Raw genomic sequence first — 21,941 nt, 5'->3', positions numbered from 1 at the left:
GCATTATTAGTTCATAGGGGGGCACCTCTGGGGGCATTATTAGTTCATGGGGGGCACCTTTGGGGGCATTATTAGTTCATGGGGGAACCTCTGGGGGCATTATTAGTTCATGGGGGAACCTCTGGGGGCATTATTAGTTCATGGGGGCACAGCGGGGGATCCTACATACAGGGGGCATCCCACATTCCTACTCACTTTACTGCACATAACACCAAACAGCGCAGTTACTTTGGGAGCCGACAGGAGGGAGAAAGGGAAGGAAGTTGCTAGAAATGTGCGGAGCCTAAATTGTTTTTCTCGCAGGTTCTGAAAAGATGAAACATATCTGGAAGGAATCATCATGGAGGACTGGACTGGATGGAGAGGAAAAGGGAAAGTGATGCCTCAGATCAAAGAAGATGTCACCTGTGAGTCACTGTATGACGGTTTTCTTATTTTGTAGAACATTATTTAGTAGGGGTGCCCCGAGGTAATTTTTTTTTTCCAAGGGGTGCCCCGAGGTGGAAAAGGTTGGGAAGCACTGAGCTAGAGCACAGTCCTTATGCTGCCTGATATATGGTGGTCCTGTCTGGGCCCCCTGATTTATGGGTCCTACTGCAGCTGCACCTCCTGTGACCCCTATAGCTATACTACTGGTACCTGGTGTCACACTGTGATGCATACCTCCCAACTTTTGCAAAGAGCAAAGAGGGACATGTGCGCCATGGTCCCCATAGCCACACCCCCATAGCGTCCCTCCATAGCCATACCCCCATAGCAACCCTCCATAGCCACACCCCCATAGCAACCCTCCATAGCCACTCCCCTAGAGTCACCACATGCTGCTGACTGAATAGTGCCCTATACAGTATCCAATCCCCCCCAAAATGCCCTATATAGTATCCAATCCCCCATTATAGTGCCCCACATAGTAGCCAATCCCCCACATAGTGCCCCACATAGTATCCAATGCCCCCATATAGTGCCCAACATAGTAGCCTATGCCCCCACATAGTAGCCTATGCCCCCACATAGTAGCCTATGCCCCCACATAGTGCCCTACATAGTAGCCAATCCCCCCATATAGTGCCCCACATAGTAGCCAATCCCCATATAGTGCCCCACATAGTAGCCAATCCCCCCTTACAGTGCCCCACATAGTAGCCAATCCCCATATAGTGCCCCATATAGTAGCCAATCCCCCCATATACTGCCCCACATAGTAGCCAATGCCCCCATATATGCCCCACATAGTAGCCAATGCCCCCATATATGCCCCACATAGTAGCCAATGCCCCCATATAGTGCCCCACATAGTAGCCAATCCCCCATATAGTGCCCCACATATTATCCAATGCCCCCATATAGTGCCCCACATATTATCCAATGCCCCCATATAGTGCCCCACATATTATCCAATCCCCCATATAGTGCCCATATAGTAGCCAATCCCCCATATAGCGCCCCACATAGTACCCAATCCCCCCATTTGTGTGGCCCGACCAGAAAAACAATAAACCAGTAACTCACCTGTCCGCCGGTCCCAGCAGCTCCTCTCCCGGCAGAGCGCGCACTCCCGTCATCCTCCAGGGCGGGCAGCGGGGTATACAGACACTGACTGTGCCGGAACTAATTCAAGACAGAGGCTGCAGGTCACTTCCGGCACAGTCAGTGTCTGTATACCCCGCTGCCCACCCCGGAGGATGACGGGAGTGCGCGCTCTGCCGGGAGAGGAGCTGCTGGGACCGGCGGACAGGTGAGTTACTGGTTTATTGTTTTTTTCGGTGGGGCCACATATAATGCGGGACACTGGGTGCCGTTCCGGGACCGCGTGACAGCACCCCGAAAACAGGACTGTCCCGCGGGATCCGGGACAGTTGGGAGCTATGCTGTGAGGTCCCATTGAAGTCAGGAAGGGTGGCCATAGCAGGCGCTCAGGAGTGAAGGTGAGTCCCTGCTAAACGCAAAAGTAGGAAGTCCATCCCAGCCTACCTGCTTCTGGGGCAGCAACAGTGAACATCAATGCATACAGTACTATATGTATCATTGTTCACTTTCCATTTGCCATGCCAGGCAAAAACTGAGCTACATTCTTGGAAAAACAGCTCCACCCCTGTCCCCAGGTTGGGTTGTGGCATTACAATTAAATTCCATCCACTTCTATAGAACTGAGCAGCAAAACCTGCACCCAACCTGAGGACAGGAGAGGGGCTGTTCTTAGAAAAAAGCTTCCCTATTTGTCTGGACAATCCCTGCTGTGCATCCACCACACTGCACTCCCATTGCTGGAGCCTTTGTTCTCTTGTTGCTGCTCAGGAACAGCAGGGGGCAGCAGAGAGAACGTGGGATCTGAACTGCTGAACTTCCTATTGTGCAAATTGGTTACTTAAAACAGTGATCCCCCCTAATATAAGAAAGCTACTTTTGTGTTACTGACAGAAAACCCCTTTAATTCTTCTGCTGTACTTAGTAACGCTGCAGTCCAGTAAATTAAACGTGTACATGTCGGATGTGTACAGTTTTTGCAGCTTTTTTTTACACAATGTTCAGTCCCTGAATCACATGACCAAGGATGACACATAATGCTAGAAGTAAGTGTAAAGTCAGCCTAATAAACACATCCACAATACAGTGTCCACAAAGTATAGTGAACTGTATCAAAGCTGCAGTCGCTGCAATTAATTGTGTGAACACCAAAGCGCCATCTAGAGGCCATCCGCTGTGGTTACACAACCCAGGCGCCTCCCAGTGCAGCTGCCGCAGTACATACTCTAGCTTCTAGGGACAGGCGGTGGGCGTGGCTGTGTTGCGTCACTGCTGCCGGAAGAATGCCTCTCTGTGATAGGCCGGCAGTGATTCTTTGGCTGCTACGTGCGTTCGGGGGCGGGGCTAGGAGGTGACTGTGTCATGAGCGGCCCTGGGAGCAGCTTCCATTGCATTGTCTGCGGTTTCCCGGGGCAAGCGGAGCTCAGGTAAAAACGCACGCGTTTAACACGGGGCAGGGGGTGCGGGACTGTGGATGAGAGCCCCGGTGGTCACGTGTGGCCGGTGCTCCCAGGGCTCGAGTGTATGTGCGCCCCCCGGATCCGAGGACATATGCTGATGCCCGGTAATGTGGAGGACGGGGCAGGTCCTTCTCCCCATGGATAGACGTGAGGACATAGCACTGCCGCCAGGGGGCAGCACCCGGCTCTGTGGCATCCTCCCTTCTATCACTGGCAATGATGTAGCAGAGCTGAGGAGCTGTGCAGTCTGGGCCCTTGTTGGGTCACACACACTTGCTAATAATAAATCTTATGTAAACTAACTCATTGTGACAGCAAAGCCGGGCTGTGCTACCTCCAGCATGCTCATCTGTATCCGCCAATAGGTCGCTGTCAGCACTGAGGGAGATGGGGAACTAGGGCAGAAATGGCGGCAGCTTTCTCTGAGGTATTCAGGTAGAGTTTGGGTTGCTAGGCAACAGATAAACATTCAGCACAAAGGTAAGAAGTGGGACAAGCAATTACATTGTATCCGGCCTGGTGGCTGCTCTGCCAGATTCTAGGCCAGTGACTGCAGCTGCCCAGGAATATAGGGTACATAGAGGATCTACACTTGTCACCAGAGGTTTACATACCCTGGTATAGGGCTGGGCGATATAAACGATATGCCAAAATATCGTCATCAATTCGGTTGACGATATAGATTTTTGGCATATCGTCATATCGTGATATACCACGGAGCGGTAGTGAATAAGCTTCTCACTTACCGCTCCGTGGTACCGCGCTACAGGGCCTTCCGTTCACGCGTCGTCAGCGCGCTAGCGCGCTGATGCGTGTGACGTCAGGTCTCCCAGTGCATGCTGGGAAGAAGACGCGGCCTCGCGGACTCCATCAGCCAGCCCTGCAGGAAAGGTAAGTAGCAGAGGGGTCGGGGGCGGCAGATGGCTTGTCATGGGGCTGATGATGGCCCTGGCTGGGGGGACATGATGGCTGGCACATGAAATGGCTGGAAAACTGAGAGGGGAGATGACTGGCACTGGGGGGGGGGGGGGGCTGATGACTGGCAACGGGGGGGCTGATGACTGGCAAGGTGGGTGATAACTGGCACAAGGGAGGGCTGATGACTGGCACAGGGTGGGCTGATGGCACAGGGGAAGGCTGATGACTGGCAAGGGGGGCTGATGACTGGCAAGGGGGGCTGATGACTGGCGCAAGGGGGGCTGATGGCACAGGGGAGGGCTGATCACTCGCACAGGGTGGGCTGATGGCACAGGGGAAGGCTGATGAGTGGCAAGGGGGGTGATAACTGGCACAAAGGGGGCTGAAGGCATAGGGGAGGGCTGATCACTGGCACAGGGGAAGGCTGATGACTGGCAAGGGGGGGGGGGTGAGTATACACACACAAAAAAAAATTATATATCGTGATATATCGTTATATCGTGCATGCATCAAATTATATCGTGATATAAATTTTAGGCCATATCGCCCAGCCCTACCCTGGTAGAATGTATGCTTTCTTGTCCTGCTGAATGCAGCATGTTATCAGCAAACACTGGAGGCAAATTTGCACTCATCAGCCCGGAGGCTGCACATGGGACGTACTTGGACGTTCAAACATGACAACGATCCAAAACACAAGGCCAAGTCAACCTGTCATTGGCTACAGCAGAACAAAGTGAAGGTTCTAGAGTGGCCATCTCAGTCTCCTGACCTCAGCATCACTGAGCCACTCTGGGGAGATCTCAAACACGAGTTCATCCAACACAGCCCAGGAAATTACAGGAACTGGAGGCTTTTTGTAAACTTTTGATCAGGGTCATTTTGATGTTTTTGGTTGTCATTAGAGATGAGTGAACCGGGTTCGGGTTCGAGTCCATCCGAACCGAACGTTCAGCATTTGATTAGCTGGGGCTGCTGAACTTGGATAAAGCCCTAAGGTTGTCTGGAAAACATGGGTACAGCCAATGACTATATCCATGTTTTCCACATAGCCTTATGGCTTTATCCAAGTTCAGCAGCCACCACTAATCAAATGCAGAACGTTCGGGTTCGGATGGACTCGAGCATGCTCAAGGTTCGCTCATCTGTAGTTGTCATTGTAATTTAAAGAGAGAACCCAGTAGCTTGACAATAAATGGCTTCACCCAACCACTAACCATGAGTGGCAAAAATAAGTTTTTGTGTTCCTATTCTCTCAAAAAAGGACAAGAAATCAAAAATTCTGCCGGGGTATGTAAACTTTTAAGGGCAACTGTATCTATCTCACATTGCTACAACCAAAGCAGGTGGTTTTAGTCAACAGATATAGTCAATGGGTAAAGTTGGCATCTATGGAGATAGTATATGATGATGTCGCTTCCTGACCTAGTTGTATTATGTTGCAATGCTTTCCGAAGTAACAAATTGGATATGAGAGTCCTATGTGACTGCTGCTGTTTCCTAGCATTGGTGATGCTGTATGTGGTGTATCTCCATCCAGGCAGCGTACTGAGGAGGAGGGACGTCACTTGTCTGCTCAGTCTCTTATCTACACTCCAGATGTCTGAGCGTTATTTATACAAGGATTTGCAGTACAAGGTTACTGCTCATATACATCCTATTTCACTAATATACAGCACTGTGACATAGACTTTGACCTGTGCTGGTCCATTGGAACACTGAGGCGGTGTTCCTAAATTTGCATTTCAGAACTGCAAGGACAATGCATAAAAGCCATTCAGGTTTTTCGATTTCTGAGCAGCAGCTGCCCCATGGTTTCTCTATTACTAGCGCTCTCCCAGGCCTGGTATTACTGATTATACTGCAGAGCCCGCACACATAGTTTACATCATCAGAACCTAAACACTAAGAAATGTAGCATATGTGTCTAGGGCTGTGTTCCCTTATGCATGTAGTGTTTGATCATGGGTGGGTCTGACCGCTGGGACCCCCAGTGATCCCAAGTGATCATAAGATCAGGGGTTTTGTCACCCTCTTACCAAGCTAAACCAAGCAACAGTGGATCATGCATACTGCTGCTCTATAAAGACACTATGGAACGGCCAGAGAGGGCCGAGCACTCTACTCTGCCATCTTTTTCAGCAGAGTACGTGGTTGACTGATGCTCATTTCAGACACAGTCAGATTACCTGGCTGAGAAAGGGTTCTTGTGACCCAAAACGTTCCACCAACGATGGTATTCTAACAAATGTGGAATGAATGTCATGATAAGCTTACTTGTTGCACATTTACATGGAATTGTGTACTGTATAAAACCTGAGCTGTGATAGGATACTATGGGCATTTTATACAAGTGTCTATTTTATACTCTTCTATAAATCTCAGCCTCAAAGCTTAATGTATATAAAATGGAAAACCCCTTTTTCTTCGCTTAGGAAGTAATTGATGTATATAAAAGCCACACACCTAATAGAGGGAATAAATAAAAACTAACAGCAAAACTGCCTGGCTTTCCCACAGTAGAGCTCAGCTTTTAGGCTGGATTCACACTACGTATATTTCAGTCAGTATTGTGGTCCTCATATTGCAACCAAAACCAGGAGTGGATTGAAAACACAGAAAGGCTCTGTTCACACAATGTTGAAATTGAGTGGATGGCCGCCATATAATGGCAAATATTTGCTGTTATTTTAAAACAACGGCTGTTATATGAAAATAATGGCAGTTATTTACTGTTATATGGCGGCCATCCACTCGATTTCAACATTGTGTGAACAGAGCCTATCTGTGTTTTTAATCCACTCCTGGTTTTGGTTGCAATATGAGGACCACAATACTGACTGAAATATGCGTAGTGTGAACCCAGCCTTATCGTGTAACTAGCTCTGTGACTGGTTGCTCTGGGAATGCTAGACCGTTTTCTGTAAGGGTGCGTTTACACCAGTGATGGCTAACCTTGACACTCCAGCTGTTGCAAAACTACAATTCCCATTATGCCTGAACAACCAAAGATATGGCTTCGGCTGCCCAGGTATGATGGGAATTGTAGTTTTGCAACAGCTGGAGTGTCAAGGTTAGCCATCACTGGTTTACACAGAGATTTATCTGACAGATCTTTGAAGCCAAAGCCAGGAACAGACTATAAACAGAGAACAGGTCATAAAGGAAAGACTGAGATTTCTCTTCTTTTCAAATCTATTTCTGGCTTTGGTGTCAAAAATGTCAGATAAATCTGTCTGTGTAAACTCGCCCTTAGTTCTTATTTATACCCCCCCCAAGTTTCTCTAATTTAACCCCTTAGTGACTGTCCATACCAATCATGACTGTAGCTTGTAACAGATCTGTGGTTGTCTTACCCATCTGAAGCCCGACAAAAACAAACCCCCACCCAGCTAAGTGAAAAAAAAAAAGTTCTAGGTTTTGGAACGTGGCGACACAATTTTATATTTATTTATTTTGAATAAAAAGTATTTTTTTTGTGCCAAACTAGCAAAACTAAAAAAAACTAAGCAAAAACAAACAAAAAACTATATAAATTAGTTGTAATTGTACTGACCCATGGAATAAAATTGTGATTTATTTTTTGCCAAATCTCTTATTGAAAATGACCTAGAAATACAGGAGTACAACCATAGGTAAGAAGGTGTACAAGGAAGAAAATACAAAACCCAAATGGGGTCTCCAATGTAAGAGCCTGTACAACAAAGTCAGAACAGAATGGGAATAAAACTAAACTGTCCCGGTATGAGAGACAGAGAAAACAATCAAGCCTAATGGTTCGGTCAGTCAACAAGCAGTATAAAGGGGAGAGCACCCTATGGATAGCAACAGGGAAGGAGGAGAGCGGAAATGAGGGAAGGGAGAGGGAAAGGGCAAGTAAAGGGCAGAAGAAGAAAAGGCAGGAATAAGTGAGCCACCGGAGCAAAGGTGAAGCTTGAGGTAGACTTAAGGAGAGTCGTCCATGGGTCCCCCAAAATTACATATTTAGCATGATTGTCAGCTAACAATTTCCTTTAGCCGGCGAATATCTTCCACCTTCTCAATCCAGAGGGAGATAGGGGTTGGATCAAGAGTGGAATCAACATCTTGGCTGCGGCTAACAGGTGGGTGAGCAAAGAGTGTTTTTTAAGACAGTAAGTAGGAGAATGGGTCCAGAGGAGCACCAATTCAGGTGTAATGTTGGGGGGTGGGCCAGGTACCTTAGCAATCCAAGAATTAACCTGATCCCAGAAGGGACGTATGGCATCACAAAACCACCAGATGTGGGGTAGAGAGCTTCTAGCCTTTCCACACCTTCAACAAGTGTCGCATTGGGTGATATTACGGTCGCCCAAGAAAGCCGGGATCCTATACCACCTAGCAAATTTAAAAGAGGCTTCTTGAAAACAAACGTGTAGAAAATCCTTGAGAGTGTGAGGCCATAAACCTGGTCTGTTCTTCAAAAAAAAAAAAAAAAGTGTGATTCTTTCTACCTGAGAACCAAGCAACAAGGTTTACTGACCAACAGAGGGGTTAACAGGTGATGATAGATATTAGATATAGAGCACTTAGGGAGGGAGGGGTAAAAAAACAGAACCTTCAGCCAATTAGTAGCTCAAGGCATATTTTAGAGGTAGCAAAAATGCAACATACATTCCCTATATGTTGTGATTGGAAACCTCCTGGGGGCAGAAGGGAGGCTATGTCCGGTGGGTTATCCCGTTTGAATAGGTCCTTAAGTTCGAAACAAGCCAACCACTGCCACAAGATGGGGAGTATCCAAAACCTTATTTGTAAGGGGGGCAGGGGCAGATGTAAGGGTAGTATAGGGGAAGGGCTCGAAAAGCTAGGGTCTCGTAGGTGCACTGTCTCTAAAACCCGGAGAGTGGCATGTAGCAGGGGGGACCTGTGCCATAGGTAGTGAGGAAAAGAGAGAAGGGGACCAGAGCAAGAAGTCATTAGAGGAACAGGGAAGAACCTGTTCAAGGTGCATGTGCGGGCTCTATTGAAAGGAGGGGCCCTGACAAAAGAGAGCCATCTGGAGAGGTAAGAGGCCTTGTAATATGTTGCTAAATCAGAAAGGCAGAATCCCCATGTATCTTTAGCATCCACGGTTTATAGGAAATGGAGGACTTCTTATTCCACCAAAGAAACACTGGGAAGGCTCTTTAGACATAAAATAAAGTTTGGGGATATGGATTTAATTCTTCCTCCCTACCCAGGACATGAAAGGAAGACAGAAGGAGGTAAAGTGGGATTTAGTCTTGGTGACAAGAGAAGGGAAACCTGCAGTGAAGAGTTGGTGAGGATTGGATGGGATATGGATCAGGCCAAAGAAAAGGGAAAGTAGATTTAAGCTGGGCGACTAGACTAGGTGCTACAGAAATATAAAAAGGCTTCTGATTTAGTATAAAACGTTAAAATCACAGACTAGGCCAAATGTATGAAAAATATCTAAAAGTGCAGGGAAGGAAGACTTCGGATCAGAGAAAAAAAAGTAAATGATTGTCCGCAAATGCAGCGGTAATATGCTTATATGAACCTACTTTTAGCCCTGAGATCTGAATGTCTAACCCAGGGGTGTCAAACTCAAATACACAGTGGGGCACAATTAAAATATTGGACAAAGTCGCAGGCCAACCATGATAATTATGTAGGTGCTAATGGCATGGGCCTGGCACTGTCGGAGCAGCATGCGGCATTCCTGGCACTGTAAGTGGTGTGCGGCAATGTGCACTATGATGAATGACATGATAAATTGCTATGCCATGATTAAACCCCAATCCATGTAATAGCCAACCCCCCAATATTGCCCCATGTAGTACCCAACCAAAATTGCCCCACATATTAGCCAGCCCTCCCAATAGTGCCCAAATAGTAGCCAGCCCCCCATGTGTCCCATATAGTAACCAGCCTTCCCCTATAGTCTCTTATATAGTAGCCAGCCCTCCGCCATAGTCTCTTATATAGTAGCCAGCCTTTCCCAGTAGTCTCATATAGTAGCCAGCCCTCCCCCATAGTCTATTATATTGTAGCCATGGTGGGCCAGATGTAATTCAAACTCTGAATTGTCTGTCGGAACAAAAATAGTTGCACCATGGGCCAGATTTGGCCCGCGGGCCGGAGTTTGACATGACTGGTCTAACCGGATGGTTTGGGTCAGGGTTTTATGACCAAGATAAAAAGGGAAGGGGACAGAGGGGAAGGCTGGCAGGTTCCATTGGTGATGGTGAAAGAAGGGGGAAAGTGTACTGTTGGCATAGGTGCCGGAGTAAAGGGACAAAATAGCCTTAACAAATTCAGGGGAAAAGCCAAATGTTAAAAGGGTCTGATGCATTAAAAGCCAATAAAACTGATATAGCACTGTTCTATATGAAATGACCTTACTTCAACAAACTCTAGTTTTTTCCCTGTATGTCATATTTTATGACAATCCTTATCCATTGTGATTCTAAGCTAATATACAACAAGATATATTTCTAGTGCTAACTTCTGATTTTGTCTTTCAGGAACTAAAGAAAACATGTGGCAGAGTGTTGGTCTGACGTTTTTGGTCTTTGTGGCCACTTTAATCTGTGTTCTGCTCTTTATGCTATGTGGTGAGTACAATGTAACATGCTCCTAGTGCTGAGCTACAAACTATAAGATGTACAAAGCATTAGAAAAGCAATCCTACAATTTTCTCGTCTGTGTGTTTCTTTTTCTCAAAGCTTCTCCAACATATCTTAAAAAGGTGTTTGGAGGCGTCACTGGTGCAGTGTCAGTGGGAAGCATAGTTACTTAGGTTTATAAAACATTTTTTTTCCCTGACATGCTCTTGACGCTGACCCAGCCCCACATTACTCTACCTAATTTGCATTTCACGCTGCAGGAGTTTGGGAAGCTCTTGGGATATAAGGTTAATTCCTTGAACACTGAGGCATTAGCTGTTAAAGGACAACTCAGGTGAAAAGGTTTTTCCCAGTAATTGAAACACATTACAAAGTTATATAACTTTGTAATATGCTTCAATCACCTATCTGCCCCCCTTCCCTATCTTTTTTCCTTTTCAACCCCCCACCCGGAAGTGAAGTAAACTCATTCTTACCTAATGACTGTTGACCCCAGGCTTTTCTGTGGCAGCCATTTTGTGACAATGACATCATTAAGAGGGAAACTGGTCTAAGCCCTGTTAGGCCAGCCTCCCTTTGTCAGATGACTCTGGTTGCTCAGCTCTGATTGGCTGAGCAAGCTGTAAGCCATCTAACAGCAAAAATGCAAACACAAACTGGAGCTTCAGTTCAGTTTTTTTTTTATGAGCGCTGGAGTTGTCCTTTAACATCCCGTCATCAGAGCTTCAGTTACTATGTAGTAATTACCATTATCGTTGGGCAGGACATGTCCCTCAAGTATTTAGGTATCCGTATTACAGACACTTCTAACTTTACTTTCCTGAATTAATTTTAGAAATTAGGAGACTTTTAAATAAATGGAACACCCTACCCCTTTATTTTTTGTGTAATAGCAGCCAGGGCTGTGGAGTCGGAGTTGGAGCTAGTTTTGGCTGGAGTCGGAAAAAAAAATGTACCGACTCCAGCTTTAAAAAAAAAATCTTTAAAAAAATGTAGAATTGAATTTTGATATGAATTTTACAAGTTTTGCTCATGAATATATATTATGAGCAACATTCTAATAGGACACTGGCCCTATTACATAAGGGGGGTCATGGAAAAGTTGTCGGTCACTATTTGGCAGTTTGTTCCTGAGCTGGAAGAGTCCATTGTGTGGGGGGAGATCTGTGCTGGTCTCTTCCTGGATGCTGGATGAACAGCAGTGTAATATGAAGATATCCTGTGTAATATAGAGGAGGAGGAGAAGACATAAGTAGCAGTAACCTCTGTCCTCAGTGTGGTGTTTTCTCTCTGGGAGAATATTGTGTGTTTTTTTTCTTCAGTGTTCTATGGCTGCAGCTGTGTGTGTGTGTGTGTGTGTGTATGCGTTATGGCTGCAGTAGGCTGTGTGTGTGTGTATGCGCTATGGCTGCAGTAGGCTGTGTGTGTGTGCACTATGGCTGCAGTAGGCTGTGTGTGTGTGCGCTCTCGCTGTTGCGTGCCCTCACAGTGACCTTCTATATCACTGTGTGACCTCTCTATATCACTATGTGTGATCCCCTGTATATCACTATGGCTGACCTCTATATTACAGGTATCTGGCATTGTTAAAAGTGTTTCTTTAAAGTGACACTGTCACCCCCTTTGTGCATTCTGACATCTCTACACAGGTGTAAAGGGTAAATTTAGCGGTTTTCATACCTTATTTTATATCATACGTCATGGTGCTTGTTCAAGTAAAAAGTCATCTTTTATCAACTGCAGATTGTTTAGTGGGCAGGGCCTCGCGGCATTAGCGCCATTTAGCCCCGCCCACAACGGCAACGTGAGCCCCACCCCCTCACCAGCCATTGGAACAGGCTGGCCTAAAGGTCTAGGCGCCACCCCCTCTAGGTCGACCCACCAATGGCCGCCAAGGGGGCGGGGTCAATGGTGGCGTTTGGCGGGGCTAAGTGGCGCTAATGCCGCGAGGCCCTGTCCACTTAACACAATCTGCAGTTCATAAATGATCACTTTTTACTTGAATAAGCACCATGACGTATGAAATAAAATAAGGTGTGAAAACTGCTAAATTTACCCTTTACACCTGTGTAGAGATGTCAGAATGCACAAAAGGGGGTGAGAGTGTCACTTTAAGTATGGTAAATATTTATTTAGAAACATAGAAGACTGTCGGCAGAAAAAGATCACTTGCTCCATCTAGTCTAGTTCTGAGTTGTTCAGGACATGGAGGCTGGAGACTGGCTGCATCCACTGCACACCCAGGAGAAGCTTCCTTTGTATGTTTCAGAAGTCGCCCCAGGATCATGTAGGACATTAGGGAGAAGCTGCTGAGCCCGTGTGATAAATAACTCCCCTGGTATATGACCAGCCATTTATGAAGGAGCAGCAGTCTGAGTCGGTCCTGATAAAATTCAGGAGTCTGAGTTGGAGCTGCGGCTTACCGACTCCACAGCCCTGATAGCAGCAGTCAAAATGACAATTCTCCCTAAACTTATATATTATTTTGAGACACTCCCTATTACTATCCCTCAAAGTGAACTGAAGGCTCTTCAGGCCTCTGTATTCCATTTTGTGTGGGCTCATAAGCGATACAGAGTCTCCACGCCCCTAAATGACCCCTAAATATTTTGAGGGTTTATCAATTTCAGATATAACCAAATACTATTATGCCACCCATCTCTACCACATACCGGCCTGGTGGTGGATGTGAGCCTATGTGAAATCGAGAAAAATTATGCTTGGCCCCAGTTGACACCAATACTCTCCCATGGTCATGCCTCAGACGGTCCCAACAGATGCCCCTTTAGATCCAATAGCTTTTACCCATTTTGCATTAGATGTTTCCCTTTAGTGGCCAAACATTCCCCCATGACATCCTTTTTATTTCATCCAGCCCTGCTCAGCCTCCATCTGCATACAGTATAAGGAGACTATATAAATGACGGATTTTGTATCATATGCCAGCTCTTCTCCACCACCTGCAACCGTCCATCTCTGACATTTGCTGGCGATGTAAGAATGTGGAGGGTACCCTCCCCCACATATTCTGGACATGTCTCCTTCTGGGTGGAAGTGTGAGGCCTAATAGGAGAGAGAACTGGTTGTTCTTTACCCTTGCTGCCTCTCCCCCATCTCCTAAATTTGGTTCCCTCTCCGCTGGGTAAAAAGACTGCATATGCTTACCGTAGCTAGGGAGTTGACACATAAAATGGACACAGAGGATTTTCCCCTCTTTGAAATAGAGTTTCACGCACGGAAGTGCGTACCATGGAACGGTCTGCGATATCAACCGGATAACAAAAAAATATGAGTATGATACCTCTGAACCCCTGTAGGTGACTCCGACCTCTTTTCATGGAAGATATTTTTATGGAACTCTCTGTGCCTCTCTCCCTACGCTCTTGCTTCTTGTCTTGAATTATTTCCTAGGTTTTTCTTTAAAATAAAATTTCTTAGAAATTTAAAATAAAAATGGTAAAAAAAAAAGATTAGGTCAAGTGTCCATAGCTTACTCTTTAAACTAAAGCTGTCTGATAATAACCCCTATCAGCTGATGTCTGAGCCACACAGAGCAGCAGGATGTGGCTTTTAGCTAGGTTGTTAATGGCCACACAATTTTGCATGTAATACAATTTTTAATTTGCAAAATCCTGTGGTTGTTAACAAGCTAGTTAAAAGCTATGCCACCCACATGCACTTGTTTGTCCCTAACTGGCATCACCGGAGAAAGTTGTGGCATGCTGTATATCTAGATTCTAAGCTTTCATGTATAGGGATCTCTCTCCTTTGGTCCTATAGCGTTTTTATGTGTATACTTGGCATTTTTCTTGTGTCATGTCCACAGTTATAAAGCATTAGAAGACATGTTGGTGCTATATAAAGGTCACTATTACATGCTGGCAATTTGGATTCATGGCTGATCGTGTAATATATGTACAGGCCAGGTCCACTGGAAAGGGTGAAAGTTGATTTCTGTTTAGTCGCTCTGCTCTAGCCAATAGAAGGGGAGTACTAATAGAGAACCCCCCCCCCCCCCTTTAAAGACCTCCATATGGACATATGGAAGAGATGTGTGGAAGATGAGACCTCTCCCTTAAAACCTGAGTTTGTACTGGACAGTACCACCCCCAAACCACTGGTACCGTATTGTATACTTCATGTGGCCATGTCTGGTCTGGGGCTCCGCCTTTCTCCCGTTTCTGGTGTTTTGTCGAAAAACAAGTTTTATTTTGGCAGCAATGCAGGAAGTCAATGAGGAAGGGCCTCTAGGATGCTCTAGGATGTGTGTCCATCACCTTTAAATTTGAATCCCCAACTGTGTTTTCATCTGGATGCTCTGCCTATGCAAATAAATGGTGATATTCTAATTCTATTACATTAGGAGTACGTCCAAACTGGGGGAACAGTTAAAATGGGTACTGTCACTTTAAAAAAACAACAACATTTGACTGGTCTGGTTGTTCACACTATGACTGATCACAGTAATGAGCTAGGAGAAGTACATGCTAAGAATTCAGCCACGGTCTTAACTTATCCTGACCAATCAAAACTTTTCATGTGTCTCTAGGACATGTCCAAAGTTCTTTTAAAAGTGTCAGGTACAATGCAGACTGAATAAAACAGTAATCTTTCTCTTTCCTTAGTGACATTACCTTTTTCTGTTGCTTTTAGGTTGGTACGTTGTGTGGCATCTCTTCTTGTCTAAGTTTAAATTCCTCAGAGAACTTGTGTGTGACAGTGGATCACTACAAGGAGATAGTGAGTCCTCAGAATCTGTTGCAGAATCAGAATCTCCAGCCACTCCACAAAGAACCAGACCAAAGACTGCACGACAGAGGAGGGTCCCAGCGGATGAAGCAACTTAAAGATTCCCATTATCCGTGGACTTAGCTGCTAGGAATCTCTGACACTAGCATAAGCACTGAAGGAGGCAGCACTTTGACTTTGGGAATAAAGCAGTGCATATATCACCATGATCATCAAACTACTTCATTATAAATATGTATGAAGCTTTGTCAATGGGTAGAAATCATTCATCGCATGACCTTTTAGCCATGCAAGGAAACCAGGAAACCTACAATGTAAAGCTGCAGCAATTCTCCGATTAGCTTCATTGTATAAACTTGGCTGCTCAAGCGTATTCTGCTTTGCGCCTACAAATGCTGGATTCTATAGTATATTAGAGCGGTTGGTTTGCACCTCCGCTTGTACCCTCTGGGTAACAAAACACCAGCCTAACATGCCTTGTAATGAAATCATTGGTCAGTTTGTTATGTCGCCATGATGTCATGTACAACTTAATGTGACAGTAGCCTCCACCATGCAGGTTTACGGTTCCCCTTGCTGCAATTCCTGCCTTGTTCTGATATCATCTGTCTTTTTTTTTTGTAGAGCAAAGCCCAGTAAGAACAATGTTAATGGGGATTATCAAAGTTATGACTGCAAAAAGTTACTAACCTTTCTAATATGAAACAAACCCACCATTATCCCGTATGATACAGCGTGCCATTTGTCACCACTGATCGGTTTGGAGAAAGTAGCTTGTTCTTTCTTGATTCTGGACTTTTGTCTAATTTCACACTGGATGTTGCATCATAATGGGCATAAATATAGCCATTGAGACAAATGGTGGCTTGTCAGCGGTACTGATGCACTATTATTCTTGTCTTACTGTGAAATTATCATCCACCAGTGACAATGAAAGTGTAAATGTTTCATGTTATATGTTTACATTGAAAATTTGTTACTTTTACTACACAGAATTGTAAACGGTCATATCTCCTATTTGGATATGCATATTGGCAATATGAATCCTATCAAATGGGTGTCACTCATTGATAGTAGCACTGTATACTTTGTAAATCTTTACATTGATACATTGTAGCATAATAGACAGGTATTAGGTCATTTACCCCTCTGCCATACTTTTAGTAACTGTAGCTTTTTATATACATGGTTTTCTTTCTGCTGTTCTTTGTGTTTTATAGCTGGAGTACTGTAAGCTTCATCCGACGCATCAATGGTTTCTGCATCTGTAAAGCGCGGTTCACATGATGAGCGTATGAGAATACATTCGTAATACAGATTCAAAATGCTGGTGTAATACAGATGAAATACCATTAGTATTGCTTTTGGATCAGATTTGTGGAGTAAATGATGGGCTGCCTTCTAGACAAGAAACTAAATGACACTTTGAAAAAAAAACCTCATCATAAGATAAGTGGAAATAAGTTTCTCTTATTTATAGGATAGGGAATTATATACTTTTCTAATAAACATGTATTAAAATTTGTTACATACCTTTCTTATACCAGCAAAGTAAACCCTCTCCAGTGCAGTAGAATGGTATTATCCATAGACTAGTCTTGTGTAATGCACCCATAGACTGACTGACTGGACTTAACATGTTGTCAGTCATGTGACATGCCCCCCCCATACACACACTCAACATGTGACCTTTGGCATTTAGTTGACAAACTGTTACACGACATCCATAGTCAAGCTACTTCACTGTGAATACATTTATGTATAAATCTCTACTTTCTCTCTCTCAGTCACATTGTTAAAGTCAACTAAAAAAAAAAAAATCTAATCATGCTGGGACGCAGTGAGAAGAATGTAGGAGCTGCATCCACAAACACTGACAAACACGATTCTGCAGACTGTAGTAATACTGTATACATTCTGCTCCTTAGTACTTAGGCTGTTCTTCATCTTCGATGTGTGGTGAGTGTTGACTGAACATATGATGGGTTGTACCATTTTTGTTTACAGGAAAGGGGTTAGTGCACTAGTAACAGAAGGAATGTGAGCAGAATATTTAGAAAACTGTATGATTTCCTGTTCTATGATAGAAGAAAAACAATACAAAGTGGACAACCCCTGTAACATTCAGTCCTTATTACAGACGCTAAATGCGCTCATGGGAAAGTGGCCTAACGTAGAGCAAGAGTTTTTGGACAACACTTGAAACATGGTATATGTGTTTGCAGAGCAAATTATTTTAAAGAAATAGTTTCCATAAAATAGTGAAGAAGAGTATGAGATATGAAGTTCTAAGATGTTTATGGGTGTAATATTTTTGTACGGTGGCAGATTTTATGGACCACATCAAAGCTAGTATCTGTACTAACAAGTATTTAAAGAGTTAACTAATACTGCTGACATGCTTATAATCTAATGGCCCAGGTCAGCCACAGATACATTAAAGCGTTAATGTATTATTGATCCTAGATGTACTGCAGTATGGGTGAAGCATGTTGTTTTATCGTGTTTTTTTTTGTGGGGAATGTATATTTTGTTTTAAATTAAATGTAATAATATTCTTAACTTTTATGTTTTCCCATGGACACCAGCATATGCTCAACATCAGAGGCTAAAATTAGGTTAGATTTTTAGCATTTACCTTCTTATAAAATGGTAAATTTACCTAGGTTTCTGCATCCTTTAACAATGGTCATTGTTTGCAGAATTTAAGAAAATGTAGCTTTAATGCTTATGTCATACTTCATGCTGTACTACTATATTGTGTAACATGGTGCTATGGACCCATATTATATTGCTGTATGCCTGTATGAAGGCACACAGAGGTGTATCTTATTAAGCATTTATTAGGTATAAATCAAAAAGTTAAAAAAGGGTATTCTCCCTTAGTTTGCATTGCAGTGCCCTTTTTACAACTCCCATTTGTTTCTTGAAGGATTACAGAAATGGCTTGCTGTTCTCGTCATCTCCAGCTACCACAACCAGCTCCCAGAGGTGGATAATCTTGTAGCTATACTATAAATGTTCAAAATAAGAATTCCCAGTTAAGAAGTCAGTAGAACAGTAATGGGTCTTGGATAGGATGTTTAACAGTTTTTATAAAATGTAAAGGGACAATTAAACTAAAAAAGAATGTAAGAAATAAGGCACACAGTGGAAATTGCATTTAGTTTTGTTCAGTCGGCCTTTTTTACTACCTCCAACTCTGAGACAATAAAGTGTGTGCCCCTCTGTAATACCTATTTCTAATGTAAGCTCAGGAAAGAGGGGCAAAGAGGGCGATTTAAAATAAATGACTTCAGGAAAATCTAGAAGAACAATTCATTGTTGCAACTTGAAAATATAGGAAGGGCATAATATATAATGGTTAGGATTGGTAGACTCTTTCGGTTATATATATATATATATATATATATATAATATAAAAAAATTTTTTTTTCTTTTGGTTAGAAAATTAATTTTTAAATACACTACTGGGGAATTTTCAGTTAATAGGGTGTGGGTCTTCATTCAGATTTCTCATCTTTTAGGCAGATCTAAGAGTGGTGGCAAAAGGGGTCCTTTACCTTGCAGTGCACAAGTGGGCCATTGTGGACTTTATATAGACTATGAAATGCTTTATATTATCACTGATGGTGCAGTGGGGGAATGTTACACTTGTTGCTAGGTTCTCCTTATGATTGCTGGTTGTCTTTGGCCCCTTGTACACAGCCGTGATTGCCACTCCTGCATTTTGCATTTGTGATATTGCAGCCTGCAAATTTACATGAATGTGTTCGGGAAACGATACTTCTAACAAAATTGTCCAAAGCTAATATCCCTGTATTTTCTTCTAACTAGAGATGAGCTCGACTTTGATCATGCTAGTGTGCAATCATGCTGCATTTAAATACCGGTAGCTGATTACAGTAGATGCAGCCTTACGGAGTCATGGAAAACATGGATACAGCCTATGGCTGTAACCCTCTATGGCTGCATCCAATTTAGTCAGCTTCCGGTATTCAGATGTCGAGTGATCACACTCAAGCATGCTCCAGTCACGCTCATCTCTACTTCCAAACTCCCTTCTGGCTGCAGCATTATTATTTAAGCCTGTAGACCAGTGGCACCCAGACTCTGTGTGAATGTGTCTTTGTTGGATTTTTTTTTAAATGTATTGTCATGTGCATCCCCCCTTCCCCCTCAAAGTATTTTTTCCTTCAAGTACATTTTCAGAGTAGGTTTTGTATAAGGGAATCTTACATGTGAATGCATTGATTTTAACTTGCGATAATCCAAACTCTTGTTTAGGACACAGCAACTTTGCCTTAGAAATAATGAGGTCAAAATAGTGTCATTATAATAACCTTGTATAAATGTATGTCTTTAACCATTTTTTTTCTTTGTGCCTCACCAAATGCACTTTAGACTAGTTTCACATCTGTGTCGGAAGCTCGGGGCCTCCATCACAGAATCTGTTTAGATGAGCAGAAAGAAAAAAAAAATGCAACATTTAGTGTGTGTATATATCTTTTTCTACCTGTTTGAATCATGTCAAGTGATTAGACACTGATGGACCCAGGACCCCATTAAAGTGAATTGGGTCCGATTGTGTCCTAAGTGCAGCAGACTGGTCGGCTCAAGCTGGGCTTCCGACACAGATTTGAATCCAGCCTCATAATGTATGTACCGCTAGGGTGGAGGAAATTAACTTGTGACTGAACATACAGGCGGACAATGTGATGAATGCATTTTGCTTGAACTTTAGTACTTTTGCTTTTTTAGTTTGAAAACACTTAGGGGCCATTCACACGTTCCGTGATTACAGTGCATGTACAGAAAATGCTACGGACCGGAATCATGGAACATTTAAATGCCCCCTTAGCCTAAAGAAACAGATCCTCCATAGCAAATAATGTCCTGTGTAATTGCGACAGGCAGCAGAATTATGCACTGTCTTTTCCCTGCTGCATCATTGTATGTTTGTTTTACACCATATGGTTCTTTTTGTTCTCTCTTAGGGCATTTTACTAAGGCTTGCTGAGGAACGTCTTGCCTTAGTATGTGCCTCTTCAGTGTTATAAACCATTTTTAAAGGTGTGATGTAGAATGGTTTTCATAGGGAATCTACTAATTGAAGCCTTGTGTGTTTTACTGAAATGTTAGTGATCAGATTTACTTATGTTGATGTTGATGTTGCATTAATTAAAGGTAAACTGCACTTTATTTTTCTTTTTTTTTTATTCTTTCTGTCTCTTACTTTTTATTTGCTCACATTTTATACATCTGTTTGGTAGAACAAGTGAATATATCATAGCCAAAAGCATTAATTATGGCGGTTTATATTTTCTTAGTATGACAGCACCTTGATACCGACCTGGTATTCACACTTTGTTAAATTAGTTTAAAGCAGCAGCACTATCAGCAGGTTCTTCCCAGAGAACCTGCTGATATACCACTGTAGCTGCATCCCTCATTAGTATATTGCAATTAGTTACACCCTGGGCCTCCCCCGCATTATTTATAAAAACGTTAAATGCTCTTATGCAAATTACTAGCATTGCTACTTCCCTTCTACTATGCATATTCATAACTGCATAGTGGGCTCTGTACAAGACGGCTGCGCAGGGAATCAGGCCCATCGGAGACGGGCTGCTCCCCGCGCATGCGATATTCTCCCGGGCCCATAGAGCCCACTATGCAGTTATGAATATGCATAGTGGAAGGCAGGGGGCGGTCTGGGTGGGGCATGGTGATGTTCTCTGGCCCAGAGCAACACCCTAAATGCTTATATGCAAGTAATTTACATAAGAGCATTTTGCGTTTTTAGAAACCATGCGAGGAACGACAGGGGTGTAACTAATCGCAATATACTACTGGGGATGCATCTACAGTGGCATATCAGCTGGTTCTCTGGGAAGAACCTACTGATAGTGCCGCTTTAACATAGAACACAATAGTTATTAAATCTACATTCTTGAAGTATGTTCCTCCTTCAAGGGAATTTGTCACTAGGTTTATGCTGTCCTATTTGAGGCCAGTATCAACCATTGGCACAGATGCTGAACGAAAGGTCATATTACTTACTGTTCTGTCTTCATCTCCAGGAGTACCTCCCATTGAACTATTAGGGACAGGAAAAGAATGTTTGAGAAGTTAATCTTCCCCTTCCCTCCACCACCAATATAAATGTCAGTCTCCACCTACCAGGCCTTAGCCTCCATAAGGACAACTAGGAGGGTGCAGCAACTTGTAACACCCCACCATGAACCACCTGTGCTCACTGGTGAACTACAAGTTGCAACAAGCCCTGCCATAACCCACCTCAGAAAGAAATAGTAGGACATGTGTTTGTCATTGGCTGCCCGCCTCCTCTATGGCTGTGCTTCGCTAAACCTCTCTCCTTTCCTCATATTCTGGCCTTAGGCATGGCAGCCTTAAAGCAACTCTGTACCCACAATCTGAACCCCCCCAAACCACTTGCACCTTCAGATAGCTGCTTTTAATCCAAGATCTGTCCTGCGGTCCGTTTGGCAGGTGATGCTGTTATTGTCCTAAAAAACAACTTTTAAACTTGCAGCCCGGGCCAAACGGGAGTATCTGTGCCCTAACTTTGCACCCCTTCTCTGTCCCTCCTCCCCACCCTCTTCATCATTAGCAATGCTACAGGCAGATTGTCTCCTATTCGTCAGTTGTGTGAATACTGAACATGGGCTGGATCGTT

The 21,941-nt window shown here is 43.8% G+C and overlaps 1 protein-coding gene across 1 annotated transcript; it reads left to right on the top strand.

The window, feature by feature from the left end:
* Positions 1–2,855: 2,855 nt before the first annotated feature.
* On the top strand, positions 2,856–20,443 carry SMIM13 (small integral membrane protein 13). Its single transcript, XM_069958015.1, has 3 exons — positions 2,856–2,951; positions 10,391–10,480; positions 15,146–20,443. Exons 2-3 carry the CDS (start codon positions 10,405–10,407, stop codon positions 15,337–15,339), a joined length of 270 nt encoding a protein of 89 aa, XP_069814116.1. The 5' UTR covers positions 2,856–2,951; positions 10,391–10,404; the 3' UTR covers positions 15,340–20,443.
* Positions 20,444–21,941: the final 1,498 nt, after the last annotated feature.

Source organism: Dendropsophus ebraccatus, chromosome 2, assembly GCF_027789765.1.
Source record: "Dendropsophus ebraccatus isolate aDenEbr1 chromosome 2, aDenEbr1.pat, whole genome shotgun sequence".
NCBI classification, from domain to species: domain Eukaryota; kingdom Metazoa; phylum Chordata; class Amphibia; order Anura; family Hylidae; genus Dendropsophus; species Dendropsophus ebraccatus.
The sequence above is the reverse complement of the archived record's forward strand: the minus strand, read 5'-3'. Positions and strand labels throughout refer to the sequence as shown.

Coding starts and splice junctions, on each gene's coding strand:
- SMIM13 (XM_069958015.1), top strand. CDS start 10,405: ATGTGGCAGAGTGTTGGTCTGACGTTTTTGGTCTTTGTGGCCACTTTA. Junction 10,481..15,145: donor TCTGCTCTTTATGCTATGTG/GTGAGTACAATG, acceptor TGTTGCTTTTAG/GTTGGTACGTTGTGTGGCAT.